We start from the raw sequence: 22141 nt of genomic DNA, 5'->3' as shown, positions 1-22141 counted from the left end.
TCTCACACTTCTTGCACACTCATCCATGCCATTGAAATTCTAGGATGAAGCCTTTGACACAGCTATGTTCATCATCAACCGTCTTCCCTCTAAAGTCATCGCCGATCACACTCCTTTTGAGCGTCTGTTTGGGAACCAGCCTGACTACAGCTTCTTTTGCACCTTTGGGTGTGCCGTATGGCCCAACCTTAGACCATACAATTCCAAGAAACTCCAATTTAGATCCAAGCAGTGTGTCTTTCTTGGCTATAGCAATATGCACAAAGGCTTCAAATGTCTTGATCCAAAAGAAGGCCGTGTCTACATCTCTTGTGATGTAGTGTTTGATGAAACTATTTTTCCGTTTGCTTCACTTCACCCAAATGTTGGTGCTAGGCTTCACTTAGAGCTTGCCCTTCTTCCCGACATACTCAAAAACCGCTCCTCGGATTTTAGGGATGCAAATCTACATGATCAACATTTGTTATCTCCTGCCTCTACTAATGAGTTACCCAAGTCTGGTGTTGTTGTTGCTGAAACAGGAATAGGAACGATGCCTGCTGATCATCATTTTATGTGTTCCCCATCAGGGAGCTACCCTCCAAACGAAGCTGATCCGGTGGTGGCTGCGTCAGGGAGTTCAGGCAGATCGGCCTCAGGATCAGGAGACCTGGTCCGGTCAAGCGTGTCGCCTTCCTCGCCTCATGACGCGTGGGGGAGCACCTCCGGAGCCTCTGTGGCACCTTCAGACGGGATTGGCGTGGCCACACCAACCCCAGCGCTGCACAGTGATCCCGCCGACCAGGAGACAGCGCCTGGCCAGCTGCATGGCGACACGACGCCGGATTCGGCTGAGATCCTCTCGCCGGGGTCCTCTATGGTGACTAGATCTGTTTCATCTCCTGCGCCGAGACCTACAACTCGCCTACAACATGGAATTCAGCAGCCTAAAATTCATACTGATGGCATAGTACGCTGGTGCATGAGCTCTCAAACATCTACAGAAGAGCCAACCACAGTTGAGGAAGCACTTGGTGACTGAAATTGGGTAGCTGATATGGATAGTGAGCATCAAGCTTTGTTACGCAACAAGACATGGCACCTCATGCCTCCCCCCAAGGGGAAGAATGTCATAGGCTGCAAATGGGTATATAAGGTCAAACGTAGAGCTGATGGCACAATTGACAGATACAAAGCACGCTTGGTTGCAAAGGGGTTCAAACAACGGTATGGGATTGACTATGAAGACACGTTTAGTCTAGTTGTGAAGGCAGCAACCATACGTCTGATCTTGTCCATTGCAGTCTTAAGGGGTTGGTCTCTTCATCAACTCGATGTATAGAATGCTTTCCTTCATGGCATTCTGGAAGAAGTGTATATGCATCAACCACCAGGCTATGCTGATAAAGCTCATCCCAACTATGTTTGCAAGTTGGACAAGGCACTCTACGGGCTTAAACAAGCACCTCGAGCATGGTATGCAAGGCTGTGCAAGAGATTGGAAAGTCTTGGTTTTGTTCCATCTAGAGCTGATACTTCGTTGTTTTACTACAACCGGGGCAAATACTGCATTTTTGTGTTGGTATATGTAGATGATATTATTGTAGCAAGCTCCTCACAAGATGCAACAGAAGCATTGCTAAAAGATTTGCAAATAGAATTTGCACTGAAGGACCTAGGTGACTTGCATTACTTCTTAGGTATTGAAGTTAAAAAGCTATCAGATGGGTTACTGCTCTCGCAGGGAAGATATGCAGCTGATCTGCTTGCTCGATCTGGAATGAACCGAGCCAAGGCTGTTGACACTCCTCTATCTGTTTCAGAGAAACTCAGCTTAACCGATGGTACAAAGCTTAGAGATGAAGATGCAACACGGTATAGAAGTCTTGTTGGGGCATTACAATATTTAACTCTAACAAGACCAGATATATCCTTCTCTGTCAACAAGGTATATCAATACCTCCACTCGCCTACCACTATACACTGGAGTGCAGTAAAAATAATCTTGCGGTATGTTTGTGGTACTCTGAATTATGGGCTTAAGATCAAGAGATCAAAATCAATGATGATAAGTGCTTTCTCTGATGCTGATTGGGCGGGGTGTCCTGATGACCGCAGATCAACTGGTGGCTTCGCTGTGTTTCTAGGTGAAAATCTAGTGTCATGGACAGCCAGAAAGCAGGCGACCGTGTCACGGTCTAGCACCGAAGCTGAGTATAAGGCCTTGGCAAATGCCACGGCTGAGATGATGTGGGTGCAGAAGTTGTTGAGCGAGCTCAAGATTGATCACCCCAGGGCTGCACGATTGTGGTGTGATAATTTGGGGGCAAAATACTTGTTTGCCAATCCAGTGTTTCATGCTAGAACGAAACACATAGAGATTGATTTCCACTTTGTTAGAGAACAAGTGGCGCAAAAATTGTTGGACATCAGATTCATTAACTCAGGCGATCAGTTGGCCGATGGCTTCACCAAAGCAATTCCCGCTACGAAGCCACGACAGTTTAGAGTCAATCTTAACATTGTAAGTGGCTAAGATTGAGGGGGAGTGTTAGATGATATGATAGGTTAGCCCTGGTGTGACCAGGTTGATTGTATTCTAGATGAGATCCTATTAGTTCGGTATAGATGGCAGGTTAGCCTAGATTGAAGGGATCATTGTTGTAACCATATATTGTTGTACTTGCCACCACGGAGGGGCTATTCCTCTGGTATATACCACGCAACCCAGGAGACCGAGAGGCACCTGGTTCCTCCCAAACTTACAAGGGAGATGGTCGGAGCCGGGCCGGCGCCGCTGTGGGGCCGTAGCGCGCTCTAGAGGCGTTGGTGCGGCGTGGCGCAACGGCGCCCTGCGGGCCGCGCCGTGCGGTCGGGGGAGGGCGCAGGCGGGTGGCGCTTCGGCGGGGTGTCGTCGCAGCTGGCCAGAGATGGGGCGGAGCCCCGCGGCGCCCTGCAGGCCGCGTGGCGGTCGGCGGTGGAGCTCGCAGACAGGGGAGAGGAAGAGCAGGCGGAGGCTGCGAGGCGGCGATGCGCCCGGATACGGTGAGACGGATGTGATTTGACGGGTCCACGGGGAGAGGATAAAGGCTGACGATGGTTGGCGTGGTGGTTTCTGGAACAGGAATGCTATACAACACACGTGTGTTTTAACGGAAAAAAACACATGAATTTTTTAGCACATAGAACACACGGCAAGCGCACGCGGCGGCGCAGCACCAGCACTGCGCTTTCTGCGCCTCGACTGGCTCACTGTCGAGTAGTGCACAGCACCAGCAGTCCGCATAGAGAATCACGCCCTGGCTCACTGTGTCGAGCAGTGCACCAGCAGTTCGCATGGAGAATCGCGCCCGGCCAGGGGAACACGACGTGACGATCCATGATGAACGGTGGAGGCTGTAATTTGTTCTTTCATAGAAAAAAATTGTTTTCTATGATATATGATCTATGATTTGTGGAGCTGTGATTGTTTAAAGATAGAAGAAGACTAGAGGTAGAAGAAGGTGGAGGTGTTGAATCTTAATTTTATGGTGAAAAAAAATTTATGTGTTGAAATTATATAAAACACATGGTTGTCCATCAAACAAACTCTTCTGGAAGCGGGCATGGCGGGCATTCGGTCTGTGCAGACTGGATCGAACGGCTAGGGACGGAGAACTGTGAATGAACAGTGGTCTGGGTGAGGGGATCGGGAGGGTACTGTAGCTAAGTCGCCGGATTAGGCATCTTTATCGAAGATAGATAGATGGTCGGCCAAGTGCCCCACTTTTTTTTTGTTTTTTTTTGCCTTTTTTTTAGTTTTCACAAATATGTATGCTTTTAAAATTGTCTTCGGAGATATATTTATGAAAAACTTTATAAAAAAAGGGTCAAAAAATAAAAAATTCGGGCCGAGTGCCCCTGTGATGAACAGAATGACAGAACGGCATGCATTCTTATTCGGCTATGCATGCTCTCGTGAACTTGTGATGCATAGAATGGTCTGCCGAGTATACATAGAAAAAGATACAGGCGTCAGGCGAGGGGTGGCTGTAAACAGCTAGCTGCAGCTTGGCCTTGGCGCAGACGCCTGTTTGTTCAGGTACTCGATCGCCACGGCGGCGTGGAGCGCGGCTCCGATGGGGAGCGCGGCCTCGTCGATGTCGAGGTGCGGCGAGTGCACGTGGTGGATCTTCCCCGTCTCGGCGTTCCTGACGCCGACGCTGAAGAAGGCCGCCGGGATTCGCTGCGAGTAGAAGCCGAAGTCCTCGGCCGCCATGAACTGGGGGCACAGCCTCACGTTGGCCTCCCCAATCATTCTCTCGGCCACCGCCTTGGCGTGGCCGTACACCGCCTCGTCGTTGACGGTGGCTGGGTATGGCTTCATCTTCTCCTCCATGAAGTTGACGGCTGCCGTGCACCGCCCCACGGCGGCCTGCCCTTCTATCACCTGCCATTGCCAACGTACATTCCAAGGAATTTGACTCGTTTCATTCCAAAATCCTACATAATCTTTGAGCAGCCTGTTTGTCTTGGTTTGGTACCTCTCGGATTCTCTTCATGAGGTAGGACAGGCCTTCGGTTGTCATGCTCCGGCAGGTGCCACCCAGGGTCACAGGCTCCGGAATGACGTTGAAAGCCTCGCCGCCTCTGATGAAGGTCACGGACACCACCTGCAAGCCGCAAGCAAGAAGACGCCATGCATTACAACTCACGAGTCACGCACGACGGCGATCGATCTGCTGCACTGCAGATGACGGAACGTACAGCGCCCTGCAGCGGGTCGGTCTCGCGGGCGACGAGCTGCTGGAGGCTCAGCACGGCGGAGGACGCCGCGACGATCGGGTCGACGACGAGCTGGGGCGCCGCCGCGTGGCCGCCTTTCCCGGTGATGGTCGCTGTGAACCGGGCTGACCCTGCGAGGAACGGGCCCGGCCTGGAGCCGACGGTGCCCATCGGCAGGGCGGTGTCCACGTGCACGGCGAAGATGGCCTGCACGTCGTCCAGGACGCCTTCCTTGAGGACATGGTACCCGCCGGCGTGGCCCTCCTCGGCCGGCTGGAACACGAGCTTCACTGTACCCTAGGGTCAAAATCCACAAATTATGCCAAATGACCATTTTTTATAAGAACCGGGAGTGAATCACATTATCCTTTTTCTTTTTCCTTTTTTTTTTGTGAATTGAGTGATTCACATTATGCCCGAATCCTGATTTACCAGAAGAATTTGCTCATTGTTGCAACAAGCAATTTGTTCTCGTCATCTCACAAGTCATAACACGCTTTAGGCTGTGTTTAGTTGGGTGAAATTTGGGAATTTGGCTACTGTAGCACTTTCGTTTTTTATTTGGCATGTTCAATCATGGACTAATTAGTCTCAAAACGTTCGTCTCGTGATTTCCAACCAAACTGTGCAATTAGTTTTTTTCGTCTACATTTAATGTTCTATGCACGTATCGTAAGATTCGATGTGATGGTTACTGTAGCACTTTTTGGAAAAAGTTTTTGGAACTAAGGGCCTGTTTAGTTCCCAAAAATTTTTGCGCAGTACCCATCACATCGAAAATCGAATCTTGCGGCACATGTATAGAGTACTAAATGTAGACGAAAAAAAAACTAATTACATAGTTAGGTGAGAAATCGCGAGACGAAACTTTCAAACCTAATTAGTCCATAATTAGACACTAATTGTCAAATACAAACGAAAGTACTACCGTAGCCAAAACCTAAATTTTTTTTTGCATCTAAACGCGCCCTAAACATGGGCTTAGTGCCTGTAGGCAGTAGGCTGTAGGGAGGGTGGAGTTGGAGAACGGCTGCTCTCCCATGTGCAAGTACATGGTCGATTCAGCAAACTAAATTCATCGCCTGCTCTCCCATGTGCAAAGTGATCTGAATCTGACACGGAAGCTCTGAATCCAGCATCTTGGCACAGCTAGCTGGAACCGGCTTCAGGAACAATGGACGGACCCCTTAGTTCGCCGTGGGTTTGAAAAGCCAACTTGAATTTTATATCACATTTCCTATATCTCAAATGCCTGGCTTCAGAACGTGAACATATGAAATAAAAAGTGAACAAGTACTCAAGGATCAAGGTAGAAGATGAACAACAACCCTCCAATGTAAATCTAATGGTCCCTCGCATTAAAAAAAAAAACCCTTAAAAAACAGGAGCCTATGCTTTAGCAATTCCCCGAAGAATCGATATTTCAAGGAAGAATCGATATTGCACACGATGCTTCGTTGGAAGTCAAATATCGATTCTTTTTTTTTCTCTTAAAAAACGAGCATGCAGAGTAAAAAAATAAACTTTTTTTTTGTGTGTGAAAAAAAATAAAACTGGTGAACGAGTAGTACTAAGTACCTTGAAAAGGTCCCTCCTAGACTGAAGCAGCCTAGCAGCTCCGAGTAGCATTGCCACGTGAGCATCATGGCCACAGGCGTGCATCTTCCCGTCTTCCTTGCTCTTGAACTCCCACTCTACCAATTCCTGCAAAATGCATGCAAATGGAGGAGCAACCGGGAAAACTGGTCATCGAAATATTCGACCGACCGCATAGGACTCCATGCTCAACCACCATAAAGTACAGTGGCAGTAGTAGTAAGCAGCTGAAGCAAATCATTTTCGTGCTTGAGTTGTTGTTAGCAAAAATATGTCCGTTTGTTTTTCTGTGATACGAATGCGACAGCCGACAGGCAAAGCACGCAGCCAACGTGGGCAGTTTTATATTGAAATCATAGTCCAGTTAGTACAAGAGAGATGCATGATAACAAGGAGATAGCATGAGCACGTGAACTTAGCTAGTAGCGACGACACTGGCAAGAATGGCGTGCGGCGGCATACGATCGATCGAGGCACGTACGTACGTAGAAACAGACAATGCAATGCACTATGCAAAGTGATCCTTGCAAAAAAACACCTGGATGGGGAGCGCGTCCATGTCGGCCCGGAGCGCGAACACGGGGCCCGGGGCGGCGCCGGCGCCGGCGATGGTGGCCACGACGCCCGTCCGCGCGACGGGCCAGGCGTACGGGACGCCGAGCTCGCCCAGCTCCGCGCGCACGAGCGCGCTGGTGCGGTGCTCCTGGAACGCCAGCTCCGGGTGCTGGTGGATCCGGCGCCGCACGCCGAGCTGCCACCCCGCGAACTCCGGCGCGCGCGCCGCGTCCAGGAGCTCCCGCGCCAGCGCTGCCGCTGCCATTGTCGATCGGACGGGACACAGGAGGAGGAAACGGCGGTGTTGACTGAGTGGTGAGCGAGGAGTCCTCGCGGAAGCGGAGCCCTTCCTGCTGGACAGCTGGTTATGCAGTTATATGCTGACGCATGATGCCGCAGGAATAATTTATGGGGAAAAAATAGTTGCTTTTACATTGCTGCATCGTATTGTATGAATGGACGCATTAGTAGTTTCAAAAAATTGTAATAATCCTGTGAAGATGGATACGGAGACTTTTTATCAGAGAAATGGCATACGGGCCAGCAAAAGATGTACAACATCTACCTAGTCAGGAATCAGGATGGCCAACGAAACACATTTCAAGCATGGCTAGAATGAGTCGCTATTTCTACATTCGGTCGTATAGGTTGCACCTACTGAACTGACAACTAAAAATACCTTTTGTTTCTCAGATTATTCAAATCCATCTAACCAAAATGAGAGAGATCAGCCAACTAAACACACCTAACGAGACAATCCGCCTGCCGCTGCTGCCCCTTGGTCTCTCAAATCACATCCAGAAACATATCCTGTCCACGGTTCACCTCCATGCTTCCATGCTTTCGCTTAAAAAAAATAAAGCAAACACATAGACATATAAATGATTCAAGGATGCATGTTGATGCATAATTTGTGATTAGACATTTTTTTGGACAAGAGGAAACAAAAAAAAATGGAGAGAAGATCAGCAAGTGCGGGTCTGAGTGACCTGGTCATGCGAACCCCACGACCTGTTCCTATTGCATGCTGTTTTACTCTTTCGCCTAGTTCGGCTCGCTGAAACTTAACTGAAAAACACTGTTCTAGCTAAATTGTTGTGAGAGAAAAATATTGTTCCAGCTGAAAAAACCAGCTGAATAGTGCGGATTATAAGGTAAGCCGAACGGGGCCTTCGTTTTTCCATGCGAAAACTTTGTTCAACCTCAAATTTTGATTAAACCAGCAAATATTTTTGCATTATATATGTGTCCATACTCCATACATGATTTTGCTTAATTTTTCGTACAATTTTTATGTGTTCTTTTAGTTGTCGGAGCATGGGAGCACCTAGCGGAGCATCGGGCGCCGATGGGGGAATGGCAAATGGGCGGTGGCGCGCTGGCAAATGGTTCCTGGTGCAGCTCCTCACGTTTCGTTTTTTTTTTTACCTTTTTTAATTTAGAAGTTGAAGGTCTCGTTTTGATTTTATTCAACTGAGTTGTTTTGATCGATGCATGGAGTATTGGAATGGCCAGATCACGAGATCATGTTCAGGCTATGGTGTTAGAGGCCTAGCTGGGCGCCTGGGCCTCGCTCGCCGCCTGCGAGACGTGTTTGTTCAGGTACTCCATGGCCACGGCGGCGTGGAACGCGGCTCCGATGGGGAGCGCGCCCTCGTCGATCTGGAGGTGCGGCGAGTGCACATGGTGGACCTTCCCCGTCCCCTCGTCGCGGACGCCGACGCTGAAGAAGGCGGCCGGGATCTTCTGCGCGTAGAAGCCGAAGTCCTCCGCCGCCATGACCTGCGGCCGGACCTTCACGTTGGCCTCGCCCAGCATGCTCTCGGCCACCGCCTTGGCGTGGGCGTACATCGCCTCCTCGTTCACGGTGGCCGGGTACGGCCTCATCTTCTCCTCCATGAAGTCCACCGTTGCTGCGCACCGGCACACAGCGGCTTGTCCTTGTATCACCTGCACCATATATGACATCGGCATCGTCATGCAAGGGAATAATGGGGATTATTAGACCATTGTTCATGTGAGTTTCAGATTTGTCAGTGTGAACTACCTCTCTGATTCTCTTCATGAGATAGGATAGGCCATTGTTCGTCATGCTCCTGAAGGTGCCGCCCATGGTGACGGATTCCGGGATGACATTGAAAGCTTCGCCTCCTTTGATGAAGGTCACTGACACAACCTGCGCAATGCAAGCAGAGGCAGCACGACGACGAAATGCAGTTCATCAACTACTTACACTGCATTGCAGTCTTGCAGACACAAGTTGTACTGGTGTACGTACTGCGCCTTGTAGCGGATCGGTTTCGCGAGCAACGAGCTGCTGGAGGCTGAGGACAGCGGAGGACGCCGCGACGATCGGGTCGACAACGTGCTGTGGCCCCGCCGCGTGCCCACCTTTCCCTGTGATGGTCGCCGTGAACCGAGCCGCTCCGGCGAGGACCGGCCCTGGCCTGGAGCCGACGAGGCCTACCGGCAGTCCCGTGTCCACGTGCACGGCGAAGATGGCCTGCACGTCGTCCAGGACGCCTTCTTTGAGGACGTGGTAGCCGCCGGCGTGGCCCTCCTCGGCCGGCTGGAAGACAAGCTTCACTGTACCCTGTGGATGAAATAGTAATAGCGGTAAATGTGGCGGCTAGATCTTTTAACTCTCTTCTATTGTAAAAACAAGGTAATGCATGGTAGATGCTATATAAAACGAGCTATTATTACTTGGAACGGAGAAAGTATGAAGAGCGTATCCGAGAGTTTCCTAAATCTCTTTCTAATATTTGGTTTTTAGTAAGATGAGAAAAAAATCCTCCAACAACTCCTAATCCATCCTCCTAATATTATAGAATTTGGGAAAAATCAACCTGTTCTACATAAAATTACGCGTTTATGATGTAAAATTATTTTCTATATTTTAGGAGTGGATTATTAGAAACTCTTAAAGATGGTCTTCTTTGTTCCTTTGTTTAGGAGTTGTAAAACTTAATGCTTTTAGAAAGAAAATATTGGGTACTCTTGGACATCTGCAATTTTAGTGTGCCAGTTTTCACAAACCAAATCATCTTGTGAGTGAAGCAATTAGAACCAAATTCAGTTTCAGAACTGTATAGTAGAATGGATTACTGAAATATCTCTGACAAAAGCGAGCCAAAAAATATCGCCGAAAGACTACCTTCAAATCGTGCCTCCGAGACTGAAGCAGCTTAGCTGCTCCGAGAAGCATCGCCACGTGGGCGTCATGGCCACACGCATGCATTTTCCCGTCTTCCTTGCTCTTGAACTCCCATTCTACCATTTCCTGCCAACGGGAAGTCATGGTAAAGCCAAATATTTGTCGATTGCATGCGCATAGTGGATCGGAGTAATTATGATAAGATGTTAGTACACCAGTGCTACTTGTTTTTTCGAATTGTTTTTTTGAGATGTTGACAACATTATGTTGTACAGTGGGCTAGTTTGTAGTATGGTTGTTTAGTCATTCAAAAAACACAGTTAACATCTGCTGGTTTGTAGTATGGTTGTCAATCGCTCTCAAGCTTGATGGACAGCTCAAGGAAGTCTTTTTGGCAGTGCTTGTGTCATACTGAGAAATGGCGATTTTGTCGACGTAGAAACAAACGAAATGATCCAAGCATTTCTTTGCGGATTGCCAAGGAAAAAAAAAAACCCGGCAAATTTGATAATTTTTCCTCTTTATTACAGTACTAAGTTTGCTGCAAATTTAAATTCGGCGCTAAAATAAAGTTCTGATGAAGCCATCGCAAGCATGCACTGGGCCGGTGATGACCTCCGAATCAATCAATCAATCAATCGCGAAACGAATAAAAAAGCGAGAAGCACGGACCTGGATGGGGAGCGCGTCCATGTCGGCGCGGAGCGCGAACACGGGGCCCCCGGCCGCGGCGGGGCCGGTGATGGTGGCCACGACGCCCGTCTGCGCGACGGGCCAGGCGTACGGGACGCCGATCGCGTCGAGCTCGTCGCGCACGAGCGCGCTGGTGCGGTGCTCCTGGAAGGCCAGCTCCGGGTGCTGGTGGATCCGGCGCCGCACGCCGCGCTGCCACTCCACGAACCCCGGCGCCCACGCCGCGTCCAGCAGCTCCCGCGCGAGCGCTGGCGGAGCTGCCATCGACGCCGCGCTCCAACAGAGAGGAGGAGGAGGAGTTGACTGAACCGGCCGGCCGGCCAGCAGAGGTGTCGGGAGTGCCGCTCGGCTTGTCTGTTTCCGCGTGGAGCCCTCGGCGGTTTTGATCCGGCGGAAAGCAGAGGAGCATGCTTCGTGCCGCCCGTGGCAAGTGGGGGTGGGCCCGTCTCCTTCCGACTCGGAAAGCCCGGCCCATCATGACCAGCCCAACAGAGTCAGCAACGGAAGACAGGCCCAGCCAGTGTGACACGGCTGCGCGTGGAAATTTTACTTTCTCCGAACAGAAAAAAAGAAAAAAAATCACCATCAAAAGAAGAAGAAGAAGAAAATCTAAGAACTGAAATCAACAGGGGGAATTTCCCTTTGGAACGTCGCCTTCTCCACGGCTGCTGCGAAACTGCAGCCAGCCGAGGAGTGGAGGAGGAGCCCAAGGGAGGAGGGGTAGCGGCAGTCAAAGCGTGGCGGGCGGGCGGGCAAGCTGGAATCCATTGGATTGGAGCTGTCAAGGAATCGGAAGAGGAACCCGCGGCTCTCCCCTCTCTCTCCACCCCGCGTCCCGCGCCGGTTCCCCCTAATCTGCGTCCGCGGGCGTGAGATGAGACGGTGAGATTTCCTTTCCCCCTCGCCCCTTTCCCGGTGAGTTCCTGGCTCGCTTTTGGTCGTCCGTCGTCGACGTTGCAGTCGGATCTCTGAGTCACTCTCGTTCTCTTGTAGAACCGGTACATTCGTCTCGGTTTGTGTTAGGTTTACTACTGGATGATCTGTCGCGCTGTGAAGTTAGGGTTTCTTATTTATGTATGCTGTTTTCTTCTGGTTTAATTAATGATCTCCCCATTTATGTCGTGCTTGTCTTGTCATCTTGTGGATTTTATTGGTATATATGTAAGTTACGGTGCTGGATTTGTATATGTTAGATCATAACGGGAATTCACAACCTTAATTATGATTACTTGAAGCAGCAGCGCTAATTTACCCCCAATGTGTTGTCACAGAGTTCGGTTGTCTAGTAGTACTTCTCTACCTGTGGGTATTTCAGTAGAAAATCCAACAGGGTATCTTTGTCTAGATTAGACAGCTTTCAAGTCCTCAACTATAGCGCTTGAGTGTCTGACATGGCTTCTCGTGAAGTGTTCACACACACACACAAAGAATTTGGTAAGGCCCCGTTTAGTTTCCAAAAAATTTTGCATAGTAACCGTCACATCAAATCTTGCGGCACATGCATGGAGTACTAAATGTAGACGAAAAAAAAAACTAATTACACAGTTGGTCAAGAAATCGCGAGACGAAACTTTTGAACCTAATTAGTTCATAATTAGACACTAATTACCAAATACAAACAAAATGCTACAGTGAGCCAAAATCCAAAATTTTTTGGATCTAAACGCACCCTAAAGCCTAGTACAATAACAGAAAAGGACTACTCAGTCGGATTGTTTGATGGTGATTGAAATGTTCTGTGATTGCTGATCGGCGTGATGAATTCGAGGCCAATAGTTCTTATCTTCCTCCTGCTCGTGCTCATTATCACATCACAGTTTGAGTGGAAGCAGCAGATTGGTGAGGCTGAGGCGAATCCAACAGCTACACGGAGGAGGCAACAGGCGCTTGAAAGGGAAGATGCTGTTAAAGAGAAAGTGAGCACCTGCATTCTTATTTAGCTTTTCTTCACTTTTAGTTGAGTTTGGGCATTTCCAGTTTCCCGCTTGGACATGAGTTGCCATTTTTCTAGCAGAAGCCCAATAATTTATCCACAACATTGTTGCATTGATGTTATTTTGTTTATCCGTTTATCATGTTCTGACTTCTGAATAAATTGATTTAGTTGTATTGTACCTGCACACTGTTAGAGCTGTGAGCACAGATATTAAAACCATCATCAAGTGTAGTTTTCAGAGGTTGATTAAAATCTCTGGCTTTTTAGGTATGCTGGCTTTGTTTGTCAGGCAGTTGATTTAACAGACTTAGCTTTTCTGAAATGGTTACTGCATCACTCCTTTATGAATCTTTTTTGCTTACAGCTTTTCTTCTTGTGTAAATCCTAACTGTATAGATCTAAATTTGTGAAGGGCGGGCCTGGTGCAAGCGGCAGAGTCTTACCACTGTGACCGGAAGGTCCCGAGTTCGAGTCGCGGTCTCCTCGCGTTGCACTGGCGAGGGTAAGGCTTGCCACTAACACCCTTCCCCAGACCCCGTACAGAGCGGGAGCTCTCTGCACTCGGTACGCCCTTTATAGATCTAAATTTGTAACTGACTGAAGTTTTTGCCGAAGGCTGAACATCTTTTAGTTGGAGCAATTGTAGGGTATGACATGACATTTATGTGTCATGAAAATACTCTTAAGTGCTTGTGGCTCAGAATCCTTTAACTCACATTCTTCACCTGCTTTTGAGTTATTACAGTAGGCCCCAAGTTTGATAGTTTGGACGGTACAGTATGCAACATTGTCACCTCCTTTTGCGTTCTCACCCAGCTTGTACAGGGTTTTAGTATGTTGGTCTAGGTTACTTTCCTGATCAAGGTTCCAATGTGCGTGCCAGTCCTTTTTGTGGTTGTTGGTTCTTTTACCTTCTATAAACAAATGCGCTCCAATCTGTATATGATGGATCATTTTTTGTGTTTGTGACACTGGTTTTCATGCTCGCCATGTTGCAGAGCTCTTGATTCTATGCAAATTGTAGATTCAAAAATTTTCCCAGCAAATTTTGTTCTTTGCTCTACTCATGCACTGACTCCCTTTGTCCTCCGTGTGCGTTGGAGTTTGGACAGCGAAGCGAAGAGGAGAGTACAAGAAAGAGATAAAGCAGCATTCTCCAATCTGAAGCAAGGGATTGAGTTCCACTTTGCAGCGATAGAAGCGCGTTGTATGTTTATGTAATATCGAAACATGAGATCTTTTGCTAGGATGGTCCAACTTCAGCTGTGTTAGGTCGACCTCCTTCGGCGCTCGATAAAAGCGCGTTGTATGTTTCTTTAAACTCTTCTCCTTAATACAATGATACGCAAATCTTTTGCGTATTCGAGAAAAAAAAAAGTTCCACTTTGCAGCGATGAAGAGATGTGTAGTGTACCAAGCATTCTCTTCTTCGATGCGCTCGTGTGCTGCTTTTGTAGGTGCATTTGAACGACAAGGCCGTGCTGGTTTTTGGAACACGTGAAAAAACTTGCTCTGTTTTAATTCGAGGATAATTGAACCGGTTGCTGTGAAATTCGTTTGAAATATAATTTGATTTCCGGGTCTCAAACAAGCAAGCACACCCCAAACGTTGCATTACGCATGCATGGCATGCAATACGAAGCAATGATGATCACTCCAACTCTCACGAAGAAAGTGAGAAAAAGAAAAAGAAAAGGAAACAGAGCAGCCAAACAAAGATGCCGCTCGAAGTAAATCGCACTGTTTAACGATCCATCCGATGCATGCAGATGCAGCAAGCGACGAACAGCTCAGCACCCCTTCTGCGATGACCGGAGCACCTCGCAGGTGGTCTTCTGGAAGACGACGGCGCCGCCACCGTCCGGCGACCCGAGCTGCAGGTTGAGCGGGCACTTGGCCTCCAGCCTGCACCACGTGCTGTGCAGCTGGTACTTGACCTGGCCGGAGAGCTTCACCTCGACGTCGAACACCCCCTTGGCGCTCTGCCTCCTGAACGCCCTGACGCCGGCGCTGCCGAGCATGACGTTCACGGCGTCGGCGCCGCTGGCGAGGCGGAACACGGCGGTCTTCCTGGCAGGCAGGACGTAGGTGGGCGAGGCGACGACGTCGACGCGGTCGAAGCACTGGTCCTCGAAGCGGTAGTCGGCCTCGAGGGACCGGAAGGTGGCGCCCATGGCCCAGTTCGGGTTGCGCACGGCGAGCGTGAGCGTGAGGTTGTAGGAGATGGTGGTGGCCGGCGAGGTGGCGACGGTGAAGCGCGTGAGCGAGGCGTCGTCGACCTCGAACCTCGGCTGCGCCACGTGGCCGTAGCCAAGGACGAGGACGACGATGACGGCCACCGCGGCAATGATGGCGAGGCCGATGCAGAAGCCGCACGCGAAGCGTTGGTACGGGGCGAAGCAGGCGCAGCAGCACTCGCAGTCGTCGCACATGATGGAGATGGTCAGATGGAACGGTCGGTATCGGGCGCACTGCACGAACGAAGGTAGCTTGCTTATTGGCTATGGCGAAGTGTACGTCGTGTGTGACAGTTATGAGAGTTTGTTGTAATAACTTGTCAGGCTCAGGCTTGTGTACGGTCTCTCTCCCATCTTATATAGGTGTAGCTATTGTCGGTGTTTCGGACGACCGGTTAGTAAATTTATATTTACGTGTCTAGCCCGGATGGTGTGTTCAGAGAACATAAGGATTTATACTGGTTCGGGTAGAATGTCCCTACGTCCAGTCTGCTGCTACTCGTGTTACCGATACTAGTTTGTAGTAGGGTTACAAACGGGCGAGAGAGGGAGAAGATCCCAAATCTCCAGTGAAAAGATCGAACGGAGTTGAATCTTGTTGAGCTCGTTCAGCCGTGTGCTCGTGCTGTAAGAAAAATGGACTCTAGGCCCATTTACTTTGGATTTTGGTGTTTGATGACTAACACAACCAAATTAGACTAATAGATTTGCAGGTAATTGTTTTGTAGTTCAATAAGATGTAAAACGTGACTTGGACGAAGGCGACATGATGATCCGATGATCAACACCTCAAGAAAGACATGTGAAGATACATAGAACACATACAAGGTCAAGCAAAGTCCAAGCACGAAGATTGGAACAAAGCCGGACGCAAAATCGCGAAGAAACGAGCCCGGTAGAGGTGACCGGACGCGGCCCTATGAGTGACCGGACGCGTCCGATCAGGTGCTAGGCAACAGCAGGCGTCGACAGCTATGACCGGACGCTGAGCGAAGCAATGACCGGACGCACTGGTGACACTGTTCATCGTCACGACAGTGTTTTCAGCGTGACCGGAAGCAGCAGACTGGACGACCGGATGCACGAAGTGCAGCGTCCGATCGAGTCCAGAGAGGTTTCAGAGCGGCGCCAGCGCTGAAAGGATCAAGATGTCTAAGAGGGGGATGAATTGGACTAATTCTAAATTTTAGCAATAATTAAACCCTACACTTAGCCCACTTCACCCCTTGTACCTAGAATGTGTTTCTATTGTTCTACCGTACAAAAGTTTTGTACCGTAGGTTCCAATCCTACTCTAACATGACAATTCTAAGAATGTAAAGACAAAAAATAAATTGCACAAATGTAAATGCTCAAATGAAAGTGAGGGAAAAGAACGCGGTGATGTTTTCCCGATGTATCGGAGAGTCGTCACTCCCCGCTAGTCCTCGTTGGAGCACCCGCGTAAGGGTGTAGCTCTCTCTTGATCCGCGCAAGGATCAAGTGCTCTCTACGGGCTGATTCTTCGACACTCCGTCACGGTGAATCGCCCACAACCACTCACAACTTGAGTTGGGTCATCCACAAGCTCCGTCGGATGATCATTAAACTCTCAATCACCACCGAGTCTTCTAGGTGATGGCGATCATCAAGAGTAACAAGCACAAACTCTCACTTGACCACGACAAGCCTAATGAGAAGGGTGAATGCACACTTGCTACTCTCCTTGCACTACTGAGGACCTTAATCTTGGATTCTCAAATCTCAATCACCTCACTAGGCTCTTGCTCTCCCTTGCACTCTCAAGGTGTTTCTCAGCTGAACAAATGGGCAAGAGACCTCCCTTGGACGATTGAGGTAAGTATTTATACCTCCTCATTTAAAATATAGCGTTACACAACAGATCGTGGATTAAAGACATAGACCTGCGACATGCAGGCTTCACCTCCCAACACTTCGTGGAGTATGTCCAGCTTTGGAGCGCTCTCAACCACATCCAGCTACAATCAGACAGGGAGGATAGCATTAACTGGAGATTTAAGCCGGATGGAAAATTCACAATAGGACCCGCTTACCACGTGCAATTCGTTGGGGCAACGCTGACAAATTTCAAACAACTGATCTAGAAAGTCCGAGCACCGCCAAAATGCAAATTCTTTGGATGGCTTGCAATCCAAAACAGAATCTTGACCGTCCATAGCTACAAGCAAGGAGATGGCCTAATAATGGTGTGTGCCCCCTATGCAGGCGATGCCAAGAGTCTGGCGTTCATCTCTTCCAAGACTGTCGCTATACTAAGCGTATCTGGGAGGGCATTGCAATATGGTTGGGTAATGAGCAGCTCTATCTCGGAGTTAGGAGACTTGGTACAAACTTGGTGGGATAACTTAGATCACACGCCTTCAATGGCGAGATGAGGACTACACTCCATCATCATTCTTGTTTGCTGGGAGGTATGGAAGGAAAGAAATGTAACACCCTAGGTGTTTGGCTTCCACTAAATTGCATTTCATTTCATAAACATGTGCATCATCTATCTCATCATGCCATTGTTACTGAAACATGCATATGCAACATTTTCAACTGTGTGTGTTTCATACTTGATTGTTGTGAATAGTAATGGTGTAACATGTGAATGCAACATAAGTTTCTCATACCTTGAAACATGGCAACATGGTAGGAATGTGGCAAGTTAAAATTGCAACAAAAGTAATGAAACATGTGAAACATGGAATTGCAACATTTGAGTGAATTGATCGTTTTGTTGCTTCATCACAGGTGATCATTAGAAATTTGTATAGCACTTGTGTAGAGTGGTTAATTAGGGTCTATTACGCCTTAACTACACTTAGGGTAATTGTTGGGACATTGTTCATGTAGATCAAAATGACCAAAATGCCCTCAAGTGGAGGTATGACTTTAAATTACCCTAGAGTGGCACTGTTTGACTGATTCAAAAGACCAACTTAGAGACTGCATGGTTGTGCACTCTTTATCAAAGTTGTAGCTAATTTATCAAGGAACAAAAGTTGTTTTATGATCAACTCATGAAAATGTGTGGAACAGCCTCAAACATGGCCCATAAGTCAAAATTGAAGGCTGATTCAAACACTTGAAAATTTTCATTAGAACTGGATTCAGTTTCGTGTACCCAACTTTTTCACCTTGTATCTCCCTAACAAAGCCAAACTAGCTCGAGCTCCAATGATAAGAGTTGTAGTTCACATATAGATGATCAACTTTGTTAACTATGGCATGATCTAAATCATCACGGATTAGAAGCTAATCACCGTCAAACTTGCTCTGTCACTCATCGTCGGTGATCTCTGAATCGCAATTTTCTAAAAATCGTCAGAGCCGCCGTGGCTGACCGGCGCAGGAGCCGCTCGCCGCGTGGCATTCATGCTCTGCCGATGCCACCACGTCGCGCATCCGCGCTCCAGAAGAAGGCCAACGCTTGCCCGACCGAGTCGCCTGCTCCATTTGCCCTTCCTTCGCCTTCCCCGCGCGCAGCGCCAAGCCACAGCCGTCCGCCATTGCCGGCTGAACCTTCGCCCTCGCCTTGCTCACGCATCGTAGCAAAAACGCATTGCCCCGTTCGCCCAGAGCCTCGCCGTGATCCCCTCTACCGCCTCCACCGTTCAGTCGGTCCATTTGAGCCTTGGTAAGGACGAATTCGTCGTTTCTTCCACCGCCGCCATGGCTGACCTCGCCGGAGTTAGCACTCCACATGGCCAGCTATCCTCGTGCCCTTGCCATCCCTCCTCTGCCTTGCGCTAGGTCCAGTGCATGCCACTGATGCTCGTAGGGTCACCCATTCGAGCCGTGGCGCCATAGTCTCGCCGAAGCCGGCCCTGCTGTGGCCGTGCGCCGCCATGCTCGTCGCCACCCCCTGTAGCCGCAACAATAGTTTCAATTGAGGGCATTGCTAGATGCGCGCGGACGAGGTGAACATCGTTGTACTGTTGGACTTGCCGGAGGAGTCACCGGCGACGAGTTGCGCCGCCGTCTCCTTCTCCTCCCCTATCTGTCTCTCTGTTGCGCGGGTCCTGCACGTCAGTCGCCGAGCCGAGGGCGGGAGCCAGACCTGGGCTGCACCGTGTCTGGGCCGCGCCAGCGTTTGCTTCGCGGGCCGCCGTTTCTTCGGGCCGGCCCACCAGTAGTTGAATTGGTTTTCTTAATTTATTTTGTTTTATTATTTTCACAGATTTATGTACATTTTCAAAAATATGTATCTCTTAGATGGTAGATCCAAATGATGTGGTTCCAATTTTGTTGAGTTCATGATAATGTCTAGTTTCTATTAAAAATATAATCCATGTCATGTTCTGTTATGAAAATGGGAGTTTCTATTTATCTCTTTTAATCATGCAAGAAATAGGGGTAATTATATCTTTTTCTAGGTAGCTCCAAATGGCATGAAATTTTTATGGTGTACTGCTCATATCATGAATAGCTTGTAGTTAAATTTTCATAAATTTTGGACACTGTTTGTAGGAGATAGAAAATTATCTTATTTGCATGGATGGATCTTGTGTGAATTTTCATAATTTTTCTATAGATCCAGTTAGGGTAAAAATTGGTGAGTACTGTTATTATGCTAGAATTATGCTAGGAAAAATTAGAAATCTGTTGCTTGACACTTTTCAATTGGGTTTCCTAATTATGCTAAAAATAGACATGCTACCTGTTATTTTGGATACAGCAAGTTCTGCTTACCCAATGGCTTTGAAATTTTTATGGTAGTCTATGCGAAGCATGAGATAGCTACTGTAATTTTTATAGATTTTTCTGAATAGTTTTACTATATATTGGTTTAATCACCTAATTAACTAAAGAAATTAGAAAAGGGCATTAAATAAATTGATTAGAAGTTGGCACTATACTTTCTGATGTTTCTCTAGTATGCAAAACATATTGGTAAACTTTGTTTGGTCCAATTATGCTTTTGCATCATCATTAAATAATTAAGTTAGTAACCCTGTCATTTCTGGACATATTCTAGGTTTACTGGAATTCGATTTGGTTAACATAAGAATCATGCTTTGATGTTTACAATTGATTTGCAGAGAATTTCATAAGCTTTCCAGAATGTCCTCATGCAAGTCATTTGGAATTGTAGAACTCTTGTTGTGATTGAATTAAGGGACTACTTGTGTGCATATGAAACTTTAAATGATAATTTATGTATGCCTTTACTATTTCTAAGTTTGTGGTAATATTCCTAGGTGTTAGGCCTTTAACTGAAGATGAGCATCTTTATCTTAGGTTATGCAAGTTAGGTAAGTGGATCTTGTTCTTTAAGTTAAGTTAGATATATGCTTAAAGTGATTTGAATAGAGCTATTTTACTCGGTAAACAGGTGTCCAGTGATGCTTTCGTAAACACTTACTGTGATTCATTCATCATGAGCATCATGTCATTCCTTATGCATCCATGATATTTATCTCATGCATTGGCATGCAATAGGTGTACCGGAGGGAGTAACACGGCTGGAATTCAAGGAACCGAGCGAGCAGCAGCAGCCGACACCGGAGGTTCAGGAGGTGCAGCATTCAGGAGAACTGCCAGACGAGGTCGCTGTTGAGTGTTCGGATCACCGTCCGTGTAACTTTGTGAAAGGCAAGCCCCGGAGCATATTAAGCCTCCTAATTTCCGAAATGCAGTTAAAGTATTATTATTACATATATATATATTGTTGCATTAAGTTTAGGTGTTGGATGCAAACACTTGCTGCATTGGTTATCCAATCCTTGTCCAGATATTGATACCCCGAATCCTATGTAGCTCAGGCTCGTGTAGTGCTTAGCCCTGCTTTAACACGGTAGAAGTCAGGTGATTTCCTATCACCTGCGAGATATAGGAAGATACATATGGCACGGTTGGCTATATTTGCTATCGTGGAAAAGAACCAGTCTTAATTTGAAATGAAGACCGGACGGAGGCTTGCCGGTTTGCAGTGACTCCGTCTGTGTCGATTAAGGACTGAATCTTGGAGCCTTTCCTGTTCATGTTGAACGCATGCCTCTCTCTAGTTGGCTGTGTCTGAAGACCGACCGCGAAGCCAAGTAGCTCACCTCAGGCCGGGAGTCGATAAGTATAAAGTGCGCCTCGAAAGGGAGCCGTAGGTGTGAGTCCAAGGGCAGGTGATTTAAAAGTCCTGATCGTCCTGACAGAAGGGTAATTCCTAAGAGTGCTGGCGCTGATCGAACCCGCGAATTTGGTTCCTGAGTTGTTCCAAAGGTGACCCACGGCTACCCTTGCTAAGTATGCCAGGGTGAGAGTTAGGAATACCCCCTCAACTGAGTTGTAATTCGATTCGAGTCGCCGTCTCTCCCGGTTAGTGAGAACTTGACGGGCTTATCTCCAAAGTAGATACACTAAATAACCTAATGGTTCGGAAATGATGATATGATGATGATAGCCTTATTATACCTGCTATGGTTAATATTGTTTGCTCCTAATAAGTGAGTGCTCTAGTACAGGTGCTAATCTAGTGGACAGGTAAATGATGATAAGCTTGATGCTAAGTTTAAATTGGTTACTATAATCATAAGCTCTTTTATGCAACTGTGTCAAACTAGCCCACCTCATAAGCCTTGCATGATCCTTGGTGTCTTTTATTTCTGGTCTTGACGGGTAAGTCTAGCTGAGTACCTTCTCGTACTCAGGGTTTATCTCCCACCTGTTGCAGATGACCAGTTCTACTTTGGTTGCTGTAAGTATTGCCTTCTCCCGGCTGGGGATGAAGACTAGACCGTTGGGCATGGTCTCTACTAGTTCTCGTACCTGATGATGCTTTTGTGGGACATGACTCAGATCTGGCAATGTATTTAAAACTATGAAGTTATGTACTAAACTATGTTGCTTCCGCAAAAATTCAAACTTGGTTTGTAATATTTATTTGAACTCTGATGGATGTAATCCGAATGCTACTTATGAAATGTTGTAACGGATGATATGTTGTGTTGAATCACTATGGTCTTGGTTTGTATGTCGAGAGTTGGTTGAAATCCTTCGTGATTTCCGGACTACCGGGATTATGGGAGCTTAAGTATAGGAATTTGATCGCTTCGGTGATTGTTTTTGTACTTACGTTCTTATGATTTGGTCGGTTCTGTTACAGCTAGCATCAGAGCAAGATTCGACACTAAACATGTCATTTGTGTATTTAAAACAAAAGTATTTGCGAAAATCCTAAATTAAATACTAAGTATTGCCAGTGGTCATATCCCTTATGCCCAA

General features: G+C 47.6%; 3 protein-coding genes and 1 long non-coding RNA gene across 7 annotated transcripts; 1 reads left to right on the top strand and 3 right to left on the bottom strand.

Annotated features, from left to right (window-relative positions):
- Positions 1-4004: 4004 nt before the first annotated feature.
- On the bottom strand, positions 4005-7737 carry LOC136481693 (IAA-amino acid hydrolase ILR1-like 3). 2 transcript variants are annotated; one of them, XM_066479017.1, is made up of 6 exons: positions 7640-7737; positions 6878-7255; positions 6322-6447; positions 4726-5040; positions 4503-4631; positions 4005-4408 (listed from the first exon to the last, which is right to left on the bottom strand). In XM_066479017.1, the coding sequence occupies exons 2-6, from the start codon at positions 7157-7159 to the stop codon at positions 4019-4021; spliced, it is 1242 nt and encodes a 413-aa protein (XP_066335114.1). In that variant the 5' UTR covers positions 7160-7255; positions 7640-7737; the 3' UTR covers positions 4005-4018. The 2 variants fall into 2 exon arrangements, with proteins under 2 accessions (XP_066335114.1, XP_066335118.1); XM_066479021.1 differs by having other exon boundaries at positions 6878-7244; positions 7640-7705.
- Positions 7738-8372: 635 nt separating this feature from the next.
- On the bottom strand, positions 8373-11122 carry LOC136481685 (IAA-amino acid hydrolase ILR1-like 3). The gene is made up of 5 exons (XM_066479007.1): positions 10724-11122; positions 10052-10177; positions 9173-9487; positions 8942-9070; positions 8373-8844 (listed from the first exon to the last, which is right to left on the bottom strand). The coding sequence occupies exons 1-5, from the start codon at positions 11006-11008 to the stop codon at positions 8446-8448; spliced, it is 1254 nt and encodes a 417-aa protein (XP_066335104.1). The 5' UTR covers positions 11009-11122; the 3' UTR covers positions 8373-8445.
- Positions 11123-11353: 231 nt separating this feature from the next.
- Positions 11354-13832, top strand: LOC136481671 (uncharacterized). Of its 3 annotated transcripts, none has more exons than XR_010764814.1 (3): positions 11354-11626; positions 12562-12660; positions 13784-13819. It is a non-coding gene; the product is annotated as an uncharacterized lncRNA (long non-coding RNA). The 3 variants fall into 3 exon arrangements; XR_010764811.1 differs by having other exon boundaries at positions 11355-11626; positions 13793-13832; XR_010764809.1 differs by lacking the exon at positions 13784-13819 and adding an exon at positions 13093-13130 and having other exon boundaries at positions 11356-11626.
- A 570-nt stretch (positions 13833-14402) lies between these two features.
- On the bottom strand, positions 14403-15193 carry LOC136481661 (NDR1/HIN1-like protein 10). Its single transcript, XM_066478995.1, has one exon. The coding sequence runs from the start codon at positions 15110-15112 to the stop codon at positions 14471-14473; it is 642 nt and encodes a 213-aa protein (XP_066335092.1). The 5' UTR covers positions 15113-15193; the 3' UTR covers positions 14403-14470.
- Between the last annotated feature and the right edge of the window lie 6948 nt (positions 15194-22141).

This window comes from Miscanthus floridulus, chromosome 1 (assembly GCF_019320115.1).
Source record: "Miscanthus floridulus cultivar M001 chromosome 1, ASM1932011v1, whole genome shotgun sequence".
NCBI classification, from domain to species: domain Eukaryota; kingdom Viridiplantae; phylum Streptophyta; class Magnoliopsida; order Poales; family Poaceae; genus Miscanthus; species Miscanthus floridulus.
The sequence above is the reverse complement of the archived record's forward strand: the minus strand, read 5'-3'. Positions and strand labels throughout refer to the sequence as shown.

Excerpts from the sequence above, each read along its gene's own strand:
- LOC136481661 (XM_066478995.1), bottom strand. The coding sequence starts at position 15,112 with ATGTGCGACGACTGCGAGTGCTGCTGCGCCTGCTTCGCCCCGTACCAA.
- LOC136481685 (XM_066479007.1), bottom strand. The coding sequence starts at position 11,008 with ATGGCAGCTCCGCCAGCGCTCGCGCGGGAGCTGCTGGACGCGGCGTGG. Across the intron at positions 9,488-10,051 it reads CTCGGAGGCACGATTTGAAG|GGTACAGTGAAGCTTGTCTT; the intron begins GTAGTCTTTCGG and ends TTTCATCCACAG. Across the intron at positions 8,845-8,941 it reads TCATGAAGAGAATCAGAGAG|GTGATACAAGGACAAGCCGC; the intron begins GTAGTTCACACT and ends TATATGGTGCAG.
- LOC136481693 (XM_066479017.1), bottom strand. The coding sequence starts at position 7,159 with ATGGCAGCGGCAGCGCTGGCGCGGGAGCTCCTGGACGCGGCGCGCGCG. Across the intron at positions 4,632-4,725 it reads CCGACCCGCTGCAGGGCGCT|GTGGTGTCCGTGACCTTCAT; the intron begins GTACGTTCCGTC and ends TGCGGCTTGCAG. Across the intron at positions 4,409-4,502 it reads TCATGAAGAGAATCCGAGAG|GTGATAGAAGGGCAGGCCGC; the intron begins GTACCAAACCAA and ends TGGCAATGGCAG.